This window comes from Acytostelium subglobosum, assembly GCF_000787575.1.
Source record: "Acytostelium subglobosum LB1 DNA, scaffold: scaffold30, whole genome shotgun sequence".
Lineage (NCBI taxonomy): Eukaryota > Evosea > Eumycetozoa > Acytosteliales > Acytosteliaceae > Acytostelium > Acytostelium subglobosum.
Genome location: NW_012236503.1, coordinates 324,772 through 341,891, shown reverse-complemented (window position 1 = coordinate 341,891; position 17,120 = coordinate 324,772). Strand labels below are relative to the sequence as shown.

General features: G+C 43.0%; 8 protein-coding genes across 8 annotated transcripts; 6 read left to right on the top strand and 2 right to left on the bottom strand.

Moving 5' to 3' along the window:
- Window positions 1-879: 879 nt before the first annotated feature.
- On the top strand, window positions 880-2,299 carry SAMD00019534_111210 (hypothetical protein; the record flags this gene model as incomplete). Its single annotated transcript, XM_012893774.1, has 4 exons — window positions 880-910; window positions 1,034-1,539; window positions 1,601-1,867; window positions 1,955-2,299. The coding sequence occupies 4 exons, from the start codon at window positions 880-882 to the stop codon at window positions 2,297-2,299; spliced, it is 1,149 nt and encodes a 382-aa protein (XP_012749228.1).
- A 192-nt stretch (window positions 2,300-2,491) lies between these two features.
- On the bottom strand, window positions 2,492-5,278 carry SAMD00019534_111200 (hypothetical protein; the record flags this gene model as incomplete). Its single annotated transcript, XM_012893773.1, has 4 exons — window positions 2,492-4,356; window positions 4,419-4,938; window positions 5,022-5,200; window positions 5,269-5,278. 4 exons carry the CDS (start codon window positions 5,276-5,278, stop codon window positions 2,492-2,494), a joined length of 2,574 nt encoding a protein of 857 aa, XP_012749227.1.
- Window positions 5,279-6,855: 1,577 nt separating this feature from the next.
- On the top strand, window positions 6,856-7,711 carry SAMD00019534_111190 (hypothetical protein; the record flags this gene model as incomplete). The annotated part of the gene is made up of 2 exons (XM_012893772.1): window positions 6,856-6,984; window positions 7,064-7,711. The coding sequence occupies 2 exons, from the start codon at window positions 6,856-6,858 to the stop codon at window positions 7,709-7,711; spliced, it is 777 nt and encodes a 258-aa protein (XP_012749226.1).
- Window positions 7,712-8,225: 514 nt separating this feature from the next.
- Window positions 8,226-8,886, top strand: SAMD00019534_111180 (hypothetical protein; the record flags this gene model as incomplete). The annotated part of the gene is made up of 2 exons (XM_012893771.1): window positions 8,226-8,243; window positions 8,308-8,886. The coding sequence occupies 2 exons, from the start codon at window positions 8,226-8,228 to the stop codon at window positions 8,884-8,886; spliced, it is 597 nt and encodes a 198-aa protein (XP_012749225.1).
- A 109-nt stretch (window positions 8,887-8,995) lies between these two features.
- Window positions 8,996-11,200, bottom strand: SAMD00019534_111170 (hypothetical protein; the record flags this gene model as incomplete). The annotated part of the gene is made up of 1 exon (XM_012893770.1): window positions 8,996-11,200. The coding sequence occupies one exon, from the start codon at window positions 11,198-11,200 to the stop codon at window positions 8,996-8,998; it is 2,205 nt and encodes a 734-aa protein (XP_012749224.1).
- Window positions 11,201-12,602: 1,402 nt separating this feature from the next.
- SAMD00019534_111160 (hypothetical protein) lies at window positions 12,603-14,086 on the top strand (the record flags this gene model as incomplete). Its single annotated transcript, XM_012893769.1, has 5 exons — window positions 12,603-13,052; window positions 13,128-13,203; window positions 13,280-13,585; window positions 13,655-13,903; window positions 13,980-14,086. 5 exons carry the CDS (start codon window positions 12,603-12,605, stop codon window positions 14,084-14,086), a joined length of 1,188 nt encoding a protein of 395 aa, XP_012749223.1.
- Window positions 14,087-14,347: 261 nt separating this feature from the next.
- Window positions 14,348-14,824, top strand: SAMD00019534_111150 (hypothetical protein; the record flags this gene model as incomplete). Its single annotated transcript, XM_012893768.1, has 1 exon — window positions 14,348-14,824. One exon carries the CDS (start codon window positions 14,348-14,350, stop codon window positions 14,822-14,824), a length of 477 nt encoding a protein of 158 aa, XP_012749222.1.
- Window positions 14,825-15,950: 1,126 nt separating this feature from the next.
- On the top strand, window positions 15,951-16,617 carry SAMD00019534_111140 (hypothetical protein; the record flags this gene model as incomplete). Its single annotated transcript, XM_012893767.1, has 2 exons — window positions 15,951-16,331; window positions 16,402-16,617. The coding sequence occupies 2 exons, from the start codon at window positions 15,951-15,953 to the stop codon at window positions 16,615-16,617; spliced, it is 597 nt and encodes a 198-aa protein (XP_012749221.1).
- Between the last annotated feature and the right edge of the window lie 503 nt (window positions 16,618-17,120).

The window sequence follows — 17,120 nt, the reverse complement described above, 5'->3', positions numbered from 1 at the left end:
GATTGATTGATTGATTGATTGATTGAATGAATGAATTTAATGATGATGAGGTGGTGCTACACATATGACGGTACACCCTCACTCCCTACCCTCACTCCCTCACTCCCCTCCATCACTCATTCAATCTCTCGCTCGTCCGTCCATACATCCATCCACATCACCACCACATCCAATCCATGTTCCACAGTCGCCGGACGCGGAGACAGCACTATATCTTGTTGATTGAAACAGCCACTTCACTTCATATTTTAAATGATCTCCCAACAGTTGAACTAATCTCCATCTCCAACCAACCTTACTTACTTTGTGTGAGGCAACAACCAACCAACCAAACAGACACAGTCATCCATCCATCCATTCAGTCGACCAAGTTAGGAGGAGAAGCAGGAAAAAAAAAAAAACAATTAAGCGATATTATTAATTATATATTATCACATTCCTTTAACCATTCTTAACGGAAACGTCATCCATCCTTTCATTCATTCAATCAATCAATCACATCACATCAATCAAAATAATAATCAACAACATCCTTCATATTCAATCAAACAACATTTATACATTCACTGTCGATCTGACGTCAGATTTTATTTATAATTTTCCATACAATCAATCAATCATCTTGGAAAGTGTAGAGTTAACTACAGGCCTTACCAACCCTCACCCTCACCCCAACACTCAATCACTCAATCACTCAATCACTTAATCAATCACATAAGGCAATAGCCATTGCCATCGATCAATGGCATCATCAAGGTATGTCCTGTGGAACTCACTCACTCATTCAATCACTCACTCACTAATCCAATCAATCAATCAATATAGCAGCAGGCATCCATCAGGTTTATTTATTATTTTAATATTAATACTGGCGTCAACATGCTTCACGGTATGCACATCAGATTCAATGGTAAGTGGATCATGTATCCATGGTCCCATGATTGATTGATCACTTACACCCAGCATCAATAACCAAAACAGGACTCATCCAGCTCATATTATATGAATTATAATGATCTTGGAAATTACATAGCATGTAAACGATCATCATTTATAACAATACCATTGGGTACTGGTGGTGGATTGGATGAGAGTAACCTGTCAGCATTCCTATTCACAAAGAGAGGCTCAAGTGTATTTATTGCATTCGATGCCGGTACATTGTGGACTGGTGCACAGTCATTCCTCAGAGACACAAACTATGCAACATACTTCAATATCACATTCCCACCATGGGCCACCCAGATCGATCAACAAGTGGCCTGGTTCATCAGGAATCACGTATTGGGCTATGTCATTGGACATCCACATATGGATCATATTCAAGGCATGGTACAAGCCAGTCCGGAGGACTACCTCCCCTCCAATGCCTTGGACATGAAGATTGACAATGGACTGATCGGTCTCCTCAAAGATCTTCTCAATCCCATTCTTGGCACATCAATCCTCACCAAAAAGGCCATCGTCGGTCTCCCATTCACAATCAACTCTATCCAAAATCACATCTTTAACAATGTTCTTTGGCCAAACCTTCCAGGAGTAAGTCATCAATTCGTGATCATTCAATCAACAATGTACTAACACTTTGATTCATTTATAGTTTGGTAGATACGACTACTTCACAATGATTGAGGGTAGAGGTTATAACTTGACGGATGTTATATTCCTAAACGATACACAGAGACAATCATTGGTCAATACATTCCCAAATAATGCACAGTTGACTGCCTACTCAACATGTCATAACGATATTCAATCAACTGCATTCATATATAACGATCAGATCACAGCGGAGCAAGTCGTCTTCTTCTCTGACACTGGTATACCAAGTGGAAACTACAATTGTGATTATCAACAAAAGATTTATGTAAGTTATTCAAAGTTTAGTTATTGATCAACTGGAATCACCCCATCCACACTCACTAACACTGACTCAATTTATCAACTATTATAGAATGTCTGGAAGAATGTACGAATCGACAAGTTAAAGGCAATATTCTTGGAATGCTCTTATCCTAATAATCAATCTGAGAGCCAGTTGTTTGGTCATTTGAGACCAAAGGATATTATGCCTTTGTTGGTATCTTTGCTGGACCTCGGTGTCCAGCCCACGCCAAGGATGAAGAGTCTCAGCCATGTGAAGCTGATCGTCCAGCATATCAAGCCACTGGTGAACCAGACGCCATCCGCCAACAAGCGACTCAACATACGCCAGATCATCTACAAGGAGCTGACCGACTACAATCCAGTTGGCATTCAAGTCAACATCCCGACGCAGGGCGAACCAATATGTATATAGCCAATAACACTTAAGAAATCCTTTATTTATTGCTAGCGACAACAACATCATCATATATTATATACACTTGTCTTGATTGTGTGTGATTGGAAGTTTGGAAGTTTGGAAGTTTGGATATTGGAAGTTGGAAGTTGGAAGTTGGATGTTTAGTTAGTGCCTTGGGGTGTTTGTTTGTGACTTGCGCTACTCATTCTAGAGTGCCTCGACGGGTGGAGCAGCGATGAGCAATGTTTGATCTTGTTGCTTCTCCTCTGACGATGAGGCTGGCTCAGCTGGATGCTCTTTGGCAATTTGGCGACGTGAGCTTGTTGATTCGCCATCACTGTTTAGCTCGTAGAAATAGGCTTCATCATGATCGACGTGCTCAAACTCACTCGTGTCATCAGGTTGCCAATCCGAGTTCTCTATTGTGGGCAGGGATCTTGTCTGGCTGATTCTCAGCGAGTCATTGGACACGTCTGGTTTCTCTAGGGTCTGGTCGACCTGTGCGCCATCCTGGAGGGTGGCTTGAGCAGCCACATCCTTCGCATTCAACAACTCTGGTGTTGTTGCATCGGTACGTGGAGACATGGGCAATGGCAGTGCGGCCAGGTGGACGGGCACGGCAACAAGTGGCACGGCTTCGACAACATGCTCAACACCGCGGTTGACCACCTCGCCACCAGCATACTCTGACACGTACGCGTTGGCATTCATCGAAGACTCAAAGCGATTCTCTGCAACCTTGTTCTGAATCTTGATGAAGATACCTACGAGCTGGCACTTCTTCTGGCTTGACAGTCCACCAATCACTGGACTGGCCTTGAAGTTGCTCACAAGGCTAGAGGTATGGACCGATGCGATTGTCCTGGAGATCTCCAAATGATTGAGCGAGCGATTGACATCGAACAATAGGGGTTGGGCAATGCTGGTCCAGCCCTGAAGGGAGAATTGATTGTTGTCCAGGTTGATATAGTTGAGTGCCGAGTTATGTCGAAGCACCTCGCCCAGGCTGGATGCGGCCCAGTCTCCCAGTGCGTTGTCTGAGAGGTCGATCTCCTTGAGGGTGATGCTCTTGGCCAGCTCGCCAAACAGTGGCACCAACGCCTTGCCCAAGGGATACTTGCCGCCACTCAAGTTAACTGCTTTGAGTGACTCCACACTGTTGATGATCTTGGCGATCAGGTTGCATAGGTGCTCGCCTTCGGCACCCTCGGCAAAGTAGTTGTTGGACAGGTTGAGCTGATGTAAGTTGCAGTTGCTCATGATTCTGATCGAGCCCAGGATGTCGATAAGCGCACGACATGGAAGCTTGTTGTGGGAGAGGTCCAGGCCGGATAGGTTTTGGATGCCGCCAACATACTTTCCAATGACAGAGGCCTCGCTGGCGGACAGGCCATTGTTGGACAGGTTGATGTTCAATCTTGCTGGACGCTTGTTTAGGTTGAGCGAGCTGAAGATATGCTCGAGCGGGTAGTATCCAAGCCAGCAGTTGCTCAAGTCCAGGTGCAGCAGGTTCTCTGTGGAGTTGAGCACATTCTCTGCAAGTAGTTTGGCGGCATTCTTGTCGATCTTGTTGCCCGAAAGGCAAAGATGGGCCACGTCCACATGTCCCAACGCGGGACCCATTATTGAGAAGTTGATGCCACAGTTGCTCAGATTGAGATAGCTCAGCTTGTTGCAGCCCTTGATCTTGCTCATCCAGCTGGCGATGGCTTGTTGACCGCTGTCCCCCGGTTTGTTGTTTGATAGGTTGAGGGACTTGATGGCCAGCGACATGCCAAAGTTGCGCTCGAATGCTTGGAAGAGGATGACCACGCATCTAGGCTTGAGGTCGCAGTTGGACAGGTCCAGGCTGACAAGGCCATGTTGCATCTTTGAGAAGAAGGTACAGAGTGACATCATGGCGGGGTAGGCTATGTTGTTCTTTGACAAGTCAAGTGAGTGTACAGCGTTTTGTGTGTTCTTTACCAATGCATTGGCAATTGGTTGGAATGATTGTTCAATGCGAAGGTCTGACAAGTTTAGCTTGGTCAACGTTTGGTTCGTTTCCAATGCCAATGCCAATGCGTTGACAACTATGAGTGATTGAGTCAGTGATTGATCGAGTGATTGATTGATTGAATGAGTGATCACTTACTGTTTGCATGTGGAAGTGCCGAGAGGTTGACGGACTTGAAAAATGTGTTGTGAGCAAGGGCCACGAGGGCTGTGAAGAGGTTGAAGCTGTATTCAGAGTTTGGATCATTGCCAGCACTTTGGGTGAAGTCCAGCTCGTCCAAGCCATTCTGAGCCAGACCCTCGATATATCTCACGTAGTCGACGGTGGCGACCGTCTTGTAGAGCCAGGAGTTGGCGATGTACGTGTCGACATAGCCGTTGGCTGAGGACATTGGAAGCGGCTCGTCAAAGGCCAGCAATTTATCCTCTGGGTAGTTGAGCTTAAGTGCATGGCTCTCTGTGATACCATGGGTGATCAAACGGATGTTCTTGCGGATTGCGCGCAACAAGTGCTGGATCCTCTCGAACGTAGCACGGATGGTCAAACCACCATGCACGGGCAGGTCATTAACCAGCTCCTTATATTTGATCACCAAAGTCTCATCATTGTCCAAGTAGTTGATCTCAGTGATGTTGAGGAGGTGGAAGTTGAGTTCGACCTACAAGTAGTTTGATTATTTGGATTGATTGATGAGTGTCTTGCCAATGACATGACTCTTGGATGTTGATGTAACTAACTTACAGAGTTGCCAAATGTACCCTTCTTCAATGAGAGTAGTTTGTATTTGCCTAGTACGATTAGACGTTTGTTGAAGCCAGACCCTTGAGGTGTTGGAGTCTTGTTGGCTTCAACCCATTCGCTATAAGTGTTGGCCTCACCTAATAATCCACCAACATTACCTAGACTGGCTTCAATGAATTCTAAAGTATGATATTGGTTGTTAATATGAGTGTCTTGTCAGTTGCCCAAGTAATTGACATTGACATACTTGGGTCCATTTGAAATCAGAGATTGAGATTGAGAGAAGATGTCTTGAGGAGAAAGGAAGGAAGTAGTTTAGATATGATCCAATATGATGGTAATGATATCAGAGAGGAAAGTGCGTTGTATGTATGAAACAATGGAGTAGTAGTACAGAGCTCTATCACTAACTCACTCACTCGCTCATATAACATCTCTATCAACATATCATGTACCCTAGGATACCTCCTCAACTTTGATTGCAAGGCTGTTGTAGAGAAGGTCGCCCTGCAGGTGTAGAGCAGCAGGTAGCTTACAAGCATTAATAGTAGTTGTAGTAGTGATCCCAGCAGTATTAGGTCTGCTGTTGTTATTACTCTCACAGCCAGCGGTAGATGAGGATCAGCAACAACGTGCTGTTGTCAAGGCCATCGCCATTGCCGCACCAATGGCGTGCGTATCTATCTTAAAACGTGTGAGTGAATGAGTAAGTGAATGAGAGAATGAGTTAGTGAATGGTGGGTGAGGGATGTTAGAGTGGTAGCTTGGTTGGCGATGATGATGGTGGGTCTTCTGGGTTCGGGGTCATGGTCATGTGATTGATACAGCCAGCCAACATTGGTTGGTTTGGGGACTGGAAGAACACAACACATACCTATACCCCTCTTCTCGTCTAGGGTATTAGTGTAGGTTGGTAACCCTTAGTTATTGAGGGCTCAACTAAGGTAGGTGTGGTCCTCAACACATACACACTCAAACATGTAATCATCATGCTCTATTATCAACAAATAACAGTGGAGGAGATGATGTTTGTTTGTGCAGTTTCCAATCAAGAATAAACTTTATTAATAAATATTCGAAGTTCAGGATTTTAATGATTCCAGGTTGTCTGGAAAACAGTTATAATAACATCCAACAAATAAAATACTTTGTTATCTGAAGTTAACATCAGCTGTATACAAATATACATCATCCAAATCAACTACCAACACACCCTCTCACATCATACCACCATTATGAATAAAGACGATTGATATGTGTGTATGTATGATTGTGTGTGTGTGTGATTACCTTCCATCAAATAAATAATAAGATAGATGGCGGCTGAGGCTTGGTGTTAGTGGTACTTATAAGTTTGATGATGCTTGACCCTTTGATCGAGGGTTAGATCTACCTCCAACACACTCATAGACAGACAGTAGCCTGTTGCACCTGATCACACAAACTACAAGTACATAATACTCACACCTCACTCTGTTCAGTGCTGTGTTGTTAGATGTATGTCTGTTGGATATCTGAACTGCTTTGCCCAGCGTTGATTAATCAACCAAGGTGCCACCTATCTGTAAAGTATTGGGGTTGTTGGATAAAGGTATATTCCTTGATGGTGTTGCCAACATTACTTTGTGCCTGCCATGCCAACTCATCCATGGATGTCACAACTCATTTATTTCCTTATCCCACTTCCACATATCTCCAATCATCATCACCATCATCTATATTCATTGTCATTAATATAGATCTATTAACTTAGATATATATAATTATTTATAATCGAGATATGTCAACATTAAAGAAGAAAGTGACTAAAGCATTGAGGAGGCTGAATATATTTATGTCATTGTCAAAGGTGCGAAGGAAGAACTCGATTGTGGAGTTTAGAAGGAAGGATAATCATCCATTACAGGTTCGCGACATACTTCCTTACGCATATGTACATAAAGATACTTATTTCAAGGTGGAGGTAAGTGTAAAGTCTGATCACGTGATAACTGTTTGTATGGTGTCAGCTGACATTACGGTTCCCATATAAACGTCTATAGCTAATGATGGAGCTCCACGACTACGACCAACCATGCGATATGTCAAGTACTTATCAGCCGCGACACATACTCATTGAATCCGACTCGTTGTTCATCATAGACTGGTTAAAGAGTGCCGGCACCCGCACTACAACAGTACATGTACGACATATCAATGAGTACTATCTGGACGACAACCAAGTCAACTGGTCGCTCTACACGACCAGTGGCAATGTATACATGTTCCGAGCAGAGGATGCTCCGAACCTCCACATCAAGGTGTCCGAGATGATCTCAAACTTTCTCAACAGACAACAGTTGGCAACGTCCTTCTCATTCAATCGCGCCCGCGAAGCAATGGCCATTGCTGCACCATCTACCCCTATGTTGGGCGCACAGCCCCATCCACATCCCGCTGCAACCAAGATGTATAACACGATCGCAACACCCGGTTCGCCAACCGAACAGCTTCTCGACACATACAATCCGAGCATGGACCTTCCATCACGGCGATACTTACAGCGTGCTTCGACGAGAGATAACCTTGGCAGTCTGTTCGAGCAGCATCATCAACAGCCACCTATTGTTCCAGTGTTGCCAAATGACATTGGTGTAGAGTTGGCCCTGGGCATAGTTCCAGTTGCTGGAACTCCAGTTCCAGTGGTCTGAAAACGAACGAATGATCAGAGAGTCATCTCTCTAAGATTAAAAATAGTAGGCTGCGTCATTTACATCGAGTCCTTCCTTCTATTCGCCGATGGAACACAATCATTATGATAAAGAGAGACTCTCTCTATTTGTGTCTGTGTACCTGTGTACAGGTGTTGCCCATAATCATATGGGTACTTGTGTGTATGATGAGTGATCATTATCAATCAGTGATTGTGTGTGTGGGTGGGGTGTTGGAGAAGTTCACTGACCAATCAATCACTCACCCGCAGCTACCATAGTAGGATATTTAATTTATAAATTTCGTACGTTTGTAAATGAAATGGAATGGAACATCTTGCTGGGGTTGGAGAGGTCCTCTTTCCTGGAAGTGGACTCAGTGTATCCTTGTTTACAACTTACGACCAGTCTCCAAACAAAGAGATAAATACACCTGTCAACAACAATCATCATCAAATCAAACAAGTTCCAACAACTTTACCTTAACCAATAACAACAACAACCTACATCAACAATGACCACTGTCTACTATGTATGTTCATCTATTGATCAAGATGATCACTAACTAACTAACTAATTCAATGAATCATACTTAGTTCAACGGAAGAGGAAGAGCCGAGTGCATCCGTGTTATGCTCACATACTTTGGCGTCAAGTTCACTGACACTCGTTATGAGATGGGCAAGTTTACTGAGGAGGATAAGTCCAGAACTACTTTTGGTCAACTCCCACACTTTGAGGATGCCGACGTCAAGGTCTCCCAGACAATGGCCATCGAGCTCTACCTCGCCACCAAGCACCACATTGTCGGCAAGAACCCAGTCGAGACTGCCCAGATCCACTCGATCGTCCTGTCCACCAACGATGTCTTCCAGGCCTACTTCACCTCGCGTGCCACCGAAGAGAGCAAGCTCAAGTTCCGCACTGAGATGGCACCACGCTACATCAAGGTCTGGGAGAAGTTGCTCAAGGAGAACGGAGGCAAGCACCTCTGGGGCAACACCCTCACCTGGGCCGACTTTGCCATCTTCAACGCCATCGACTACGTCTTCTACCTGAAGGAGGGTTCGATCATGGACAACTTCCCAGCCTGTGTTGCCTTCCACAAGGAGTTCCTCCAGCTCCCACAGCTCACTGCCTACTTTGCCGCCCGTTCCACCACCACTCCTTTCTAAATGATTGGAGCGTGACTCAATCATCCGTCAATCCATCACTCACTCACTTAATTCGTACCAAAGTAAATAAACAAACTTTGTCACATTATACATACATCACATCACTTTATTACATTGCCAATGCTCCAAGATGTTGCTTGGCCAGTATCCTCGAGATATCAATGGCGTTGCCAGTGGGCTCGGTAGGATACTTGTTGGTCTGTGTTCCCCAGTAGCTCTCCAAGTACTCATCGTCCTGGACAAACTTGTTGTAGTCAAATGGTTGATGAGTGGTCAAAGACTGAGCCAGATACTTGGTAAAGAGTGTCCAACGCATTAGGTAATAGTCCTCAGTCAGACCGCCCCATAGCTTGTAGGCATAGTCATGTACATCAGAGTAGTAGGGTCCCCAGAGAGTGACCTGATTCCTCGCGTTAAACTCGTAGAGGTCTGTAGACTCGCCTGCTGGGGTGAGGGCACGAGCGCGAGCAGTCCAATTGCCAATCAGTAGCATCTGTTGAGTGGAGACTATTGTATCTACATCTGCAATCAAGTTGAGCAATGCCTCTGATTGTTTCAAGAACACTGTCAGGTCACCATCGAGGAATGCTGAGTTCATGATCAACTCATCCTGCAAGAAGATGTTGCTTAGTGCTTGAGTCGTGACCTCTGCGATATCAAACTGGAAGGTGGAGGTCGCCAATATGTCGGGGTCAGTGATCGCCACCATTGTTGACCATGCGCGGTTGACCACGTCGGGGTTGTAGTACAATGTGCTGGTCCAGTTGAGATGAGGACGCAGACCAATCAAGCTGTCCACGGTGCCATAGAGGAACTCGGTACAGTTGAAAACTGTTAGGACCATGTCGTACCAGACCTGGGACAGGTCGTTGTTTGGCTTTCCATAGCGGCGCGAGACATAGTTCTCAACCCATTGTTGAAGGTTGGGCGGAGTCGCACGCCAAGCCATCTCATTCATCAGATCATAAACTATTACATTCTGTTCGATGGCCTCTGGAGTGAGACCAGTTCCGACCATGCCCGGAGAAAGGCCCCTAGCAATGATGGGCGCAGTGCTGATCGTTGGTATCTTTCCATACATGCCAGTGCGACCGCCAAAGTTGTGCAGCATGCACCATATCCAATTGTGGCCATAGAAGTACTTGGTGATGTTCCAGGCGGGGATTACATCGGCCCAGAGGTCAAGCACGAGCAGTTTGCCAATTGGGACACCCGAGAGGAAGGCTTCAGTTTGAGCGGGTTGCCAAAATTCTGGATCATCGACCAGGAACCATCCCTGAAGCACCCAGATGGCGTTGGGGTCAGCCGCCAACAGATTGCTGAACATCAACTTGCTGCAGTTGTGGAGGTAGGTGGTGTCGTTACTTGGAGGCTCCAACTCATTGAATGGATCAAAGTTGTAGTAGTGATCAGTTCCATATAGCTGGTCTTGGGTGAAGATGAACGTTTGAGCGATCTTGGAGAATAGGGGGTCAGATGGATCGAGGTAGTAGGTGCCATTGAATGTCCCCCAGCCGCCCAGCTGTACAATGTTGGCTTTGGGATACACCTCGGAGAGGGCCTGGGGAACGTGACCAGCAAAACCTGGCAGCACTGCCTTCATACCATACTGTCTCATTCTACCGAGGATCTGTATTTGGAGGGACATCTGATCGGACATCCAACCCATGGTCAAGTTGCCAGCCCATTGATTGACGTTGCCCATCCTGTTCCATGGGAGAAAAGCGGGTCCTGTGAACCAATCCATGAGCTGGGCCTCGGACAAGCCCATCTGCTTGAAGATCTCGTACCAAACATACTCTTGGCCAACGAATGCCAATGGTAGGTTGTATCCATTCAACGCCATCCAGTCGATCTCACGCTCCCATCTCGGCCAGTCCCACCACACTGTGCTGTAGCCAAAGGTACATACATTCATGTAGTATCGCCACTGTGACAGAACGTTGATTGTCACTGCAGTTGGGACTGATGGAATAGATGATGTCTTCAACGAGCATTGGTCACCGGTCCATGAGAATGTGCACATGGCATAGTACTTGAGATAGTAGTTGAGTGCCGAAGCCAAGTTGACAGGGGTGTTGGCGGTCAGTTGGATGGTGTTGGCAGTGGTGCTGCTCACACTAAAGTACTCTTCATTGTTTGAGTTGTTGGCCAATGTCAACTGGAACACTGGTATGAACTCTGAGCCAAGTATTCTTCCAATCAATCCTTGTACGACTGATACATCATTGACATTCTTAATAGTGGATGGTTGTAGTTGTGATTGAATGAGTGATTGTGAATTGATAAATGATGGGCCTATAATGGCCATCATAACCAAAAGTAATATTGGATATAGTTGTCTTTGTAAGTACATCTTCACTTTGTTTGGATGTACATGTAATGTAATAACTATTCTATTGAATATGACTTTAAAATGAACATACAATCATTCAATCAATCAATCAATCAATCAATCAATTCCAACCCCACACCCAATCAATCATATGATCACCCCCAGATGCATCCAACTTACACCCATCCATTCACACTCCTTCATCCATCATATAACGTTGGGACATGGACTGTCAGTTGTTTCCAGGCCAACTGTAAAGAGTCGAGGTTTATGTTTTAATGATATGACTTATAGTTATATAGTTTTGTATCTCTCTCCCCAATGCAAGTATAGCAAGCATCTGTATCCATCATGAAGCTCACCACTTGGAAAAGATTAATGAATGAATCAATGAATGAATGAATGAATGCAAGAAAGTAAGCAAGTTACTTTACTTACCTTTGATAAGAGCCTACACTAGTCTTAATAGGATAATCAGGTCATCACCATCAGCTGATGATGATAAAGAACGACACACTTAAACAGCATCATCATCAACCTACCTCCAACGGAATATCAACCACTTAACCCACACCCACCCACCTCATCCATCCATCCATCAATCACTCACCACTCACTTAAGAGATAAATGTTTAGAGATATAACTAATCAAACATACACACTACTCATACACACACAAATGTACACCTCTAAGTAATGCTCATGCTATGTTCGTTGATGATGTGCTGCTTGGTAGTTACGAATAGTAGTCCAATACGCAACAGCAGTATAAGGGTAATGTATCTCTAAACAAGTGAAGTGAGGGAGAGGAGGAGAGGGTAAACAACGGGTTGGACTGGTGCCATTGGCAGTATGACACCTACCTAGAAGGAAGGTGCCCGCTAACTTTGGTGTTGCTGTTGCAACATCTAAACATTTGGAAAGATAAACGTGTTGGATGGACATTGGACGATGGGTAGTTGGATGATGGGACGTAGCTAAACAGATATATGATGGTTAATTTGAATGATTGATTGACGTCAATCAATCTGTTGTTACCAACTCATTATAATGCTACCCTCCCTCACTACTTCCACGGCAACAAGTGGGAGAGAGCGTCGTGACTACTGGACTACTGGATGATTGATTGATAGAGGGATTGGATGGATTGGATGGATAGGATGAATGTTTGAGGATACTCTCTCGTCCATCCCTTCCATCCATCTATTCAACATAATGTTAAGTTTGGTATCATTATATTAATGTAATACTATCATACCCATTGTTGTGTTTCCCATTCATCCAGTCGAGTAAACTAGTTTCCTAAAAAGTTAGAGTTAGGATAATCAATCAATCAACCTTTATCATCATCAACCATCAATCATTACCATTACACTATACTATGTTTAGCTATTGTGAAGGATACAGAGTGGAGGGTGTCACTGATGCCACAGATCCACAGTGGAAGCAATCATCCTCGAGCAGTGGAGGAAGGAAGCAAGTTGGCAATGAGGCCAAGGTCGTCATCAATCCGTCTATATTTAGACAAGTGTTCTATGGTGACAAGTACAAGACATTCGTCAGCTACTACTCTCCATTGGGACCCGTTGCCATCACAATCAAACTCGACGACGAAATTTACAAATGTCTGGTCTACACCGAGAAGGGTGTGGAGCTGATCGAAGTGCCCAAATGGAGCGTCTACCGCAGCTTCTGGCGATGGGTGTCCAACAAGGATCCATCATTCTACCACATCATGTGCCAGATCAAGCCCGAACTACGCGACTTCAAATTGCCAATGCTACGTATTCCCAACCTAGAAGATGAGTTGATGAAGATCTATGAGCCAAGTGTAAGTTCAAATATTTTGATTGACCAATTTAAAACTCTTCAATTTAAAATTGACCCATATACCAAACATTTCCAGTTCTCCAAGGTGATGAAGGTTGGTGTATTGTATTGTAAGGAGGGACAGACAACCGAGTCAGAGATGTTATTCAATAGTAAGTTAATAATTATTAATATATAGGTGTTGATCAATAACTAATACATACTCAATCACGCAACCAACAAATATAGACTCCAACAACACTAGTGTTGCATACAATGAGTTCCTTAACTTGTTGGGAGATAAGGTGGAACTTAAAGGATTCCAAGGATATAATGGAGGTTTAGATACTGTTCATGGCCATTCTGGAAGCCATTCAATATATACCAGATATGGAGATGTTGAAATCATGTTCCATGTATCCACCATGCTACCATTCTATCCAAAGGATCCCAAACAAATTGAGAGGAAGAAGCATCTTGGCAATGACAGGATTGTCATTGTTTTCTCGGATGCAGGTGCCTATGCACCAAACAGTATCAAGTCCAAACAAACCCGTAAGTTCATTCTCCCTAACTAGGATCAATCAACCGAATACTAACTTGACAATCATTAACATACTTCAGAGTCTGTATTCTTGGTCCAACCACATCGTGACTCGACATCAAAGTTCATCGAGAACACCATTCGTAGGAATGCTGTCGATCAGAATGAGTTGGAGAAATGCCAAGAGAAATACAAGGATGAGTTCAACGCCAAGCAATACTCAATGTCCATTGCCACCAAGGAGGACGTTCCTCAATTCGATCCACCCATTCCCGATCCACCCATATTCAACAGAGACAACAGATTCAGAGAGTTCATTCTTGAGAAGTGTAAGTATTATACTTTGGCCAGTCCCAGACTCCAAATTAATAATATATGTACTAACCTCCATCCTTATTTGTTTAGTGATCAATGGATCAGCATCACTAAGACAAGCACCTGTGTTCCAAACCAAGACACAGAGGGAGAAGAACTTTGTCTTCTTAAACTTTGTAAACAAGTATTCCAAATAAATAATTAACTATATCATTGTACAAATTAATATAATTAGGATTAATATATCTCGAAATATTAGATCAAGATAAATATTCCATCTGATCAACCATGCCAGACTGACTTCGGAAACATGAAAAATTCAAGAATCTCCAGAGACTTGATACATTTTGTCAAGTTCAATTACATGTTGAGATAATTTAGATAGAGATAAAGATATAGATGTATGAATGGAAGAGATATCATTACCTCCTAGTATCAATAATAAGTTCACATGGGTAATGTTTGGTATACCATCTTGTAGACCATCAAGTTCGACTTATGAACGATGGGACTATGCACCACCCATTGCCAACCCAGTAGAGCGTGACTTGTCAGAAGTACGTTCACCAACAGGTTGCTACATGATCAAGAACATTGATCAGATGCACACATTAGAGATAGGATCAACAGTGTTGCAATCATATTACAGTGACTCACAAGAGTGTGTCGTATGGTACACTGGTTCAGATGGCCGCGTCTACTACACTTATGATCGCGAGACCTATCATCTGTGTGCCTACTCCAAGGCCGAGTTTGACACACGAGTCGTCCTCGAGTCTGACCTCTGGTTCATTGGCAGACAGACATCCGTCAAAGGTCTTGAGGCCAAGGCCAACACCCTGCGCAAGAAAGACATGATTCAACTATCACTCTACGTCGAATACTTTATAACAATGACCGAGGATGAGAGGAATAAGAAGTTGGAATGGGATTAAGTTGTTCCCATAAATAAAGTGTATTATTATTATTTATTCCATCAACCTGGAAATTGCTATGTATAATACTCCATCAATGTGTTCGGCACTTATTGAATCGAGGTCGAGATGTGGCGGCAGTTCTATTGTTCTTCTAAATACTCCATAATGTATCTCTGAGAGTGTCTTGCAATGTCTATTTGATTCACTTGTACTACATCTTCTTTTCTTTGTACCCTTTATCGTCAACATATTGTCAACCAATCCAACTAATATATCTTTTGATAATACACCTGGTAGCTCTACCGCCACTTCAAATCTATGTATATTACATCTTATCTCTATCATTGGTATCCATATTAATTGTTTAATCTTATTATTATTATTATTATTATTATTCTTGGATGGTTGTGAATCCAGATTTGGAAAGTTTGGATATGTGTATATCTTTGGTGAGAAAGAAATATGATCTGGATCCATGTATGTCTATTATCTGTATTATAATTTATCTCTTTGTAAGGGTATTCTATCTAGTCAGAATTCAGACTGATGACTAAGTAGTCTACTCTATTAATAATCAAAGTGAAGGGGCAGATTGGTGATGTCATTCAAAATGTGTGTTGGTTTCACACTTTTCAAGTTTGGTTCAACGAAACTTAGGAGTCTTGGAGTTGACAATGCATCAAATAACTTCCTAGTTGACATCATCAACACAAAGAATACTGTCGACGAGTGTTATCAATACCTCATCAACATCGTCGATATCTGACTTATATAACTTCAACATTATATAATGGTTGGTAATAATAGTAATAATAATACATTAATAATACAACGATAATATCAACAATTTTCTTAGATGTATGTCAATAATAAGTTCGTAAAACATAAGTTGATCGATGATTAATGATTACGATTAGTATCTATTGCAACGCTTAGACCAACAATAATAAGCCTAGTTAATGACAGGTCTGACCGACGTGGTACTACGTGAACTTGTGAATCAGTTCAGTTTTAGTGTGAAAAACGACCGAATGAACCCCTTCATAAACTAACAATCTTGAAACATTCATTCAATCAAACTACTTCTCACTTGCACAAACATATACACATATAATCAATCAATTAATCAATCAATTATAATATAATGATATTCCAACAAGCTACATCAGATCAAAGAGAGCTGTATGGTGGTGCTATACATGCCACAGTTCCAATTAGATTCATTGACGTCGCACAAATCAGAAGGATACCAGACCACCAAGAGTTATTGGTAGATGATAAGACCGACCAAAGTATTATCATAGAGCTATTGGAGAGACAGGAACACGTACCAGATGACCAAAGCATTCAATTCCACTTCAATGTCGTCGCTGATGAATCAGACGTTGCTCCAGACAAGAGACTGATACTCAATCAGCGGCAACTGACCTCCGCCGACATGCCTCATTTCGCCAACTCTGTACCCAAGTACATACTGAAAGCAAGACAAATGGTTGCCAAGTTCAACGAGACAGCAGAGAACACAGTATGTATATACAACAGCGCACTGTCAAGATATTTTTATTACTTGCAAGTTACTAATACTCAATCTTTAGGTCAATGTATATATGGCAATTATAAGACTAGAGAGATGCAAGACTGATCTCCTCATCACATACAACGAGCCAGTACTTTTGGCACCAAACAGCAGCAGTGTCAATGCAGTTGGAGGCACAGTCCCATCCACAAGCGAACATGATGCTGAGCAACTTTTCATTCGACTGCTATCATCAATCAAGATCGTGGACTACTCATTGTTCCAGAATCAATAGACATTCTCAAACATTATCAGACTGGTACATTCTCACATCATGCCGAGATCAATCACATGGAAGCCAACCAATCAATCAATCAATCTATCGATCAATCAAACAAACAAACAAGGCTCCAAAGTCGTCTCATCAAGTAGACATGACATGCCACGATCATATCAGGACAGAGTCCAATCGATCAATCAATCAAATCAAATCAAATCGCGATCAATCAAACATAATAGTAAAGATGGAAGAGGCATTGTTTAAACATGTATAATAGATTGTTTGTTGTTGTTTATTGTTGTTATTATTACTTCTTGATTACAGTGCTCACTGATGAGTATAGACTGTAGACGTATTCTGAACAGCTCTTATGTTGGGATAGTACCTCCTTGAGTAGACCGAGGTCGTCAAAGAACTCTGACTCGTCTTCAAACATCTTTAGCTCCTCCTCAAATGTGGCCAACAGTGTCTTGCATTCGTTCTGGACCTTGAGGTAGTGAGCAGCCAAGTGCTGGTTC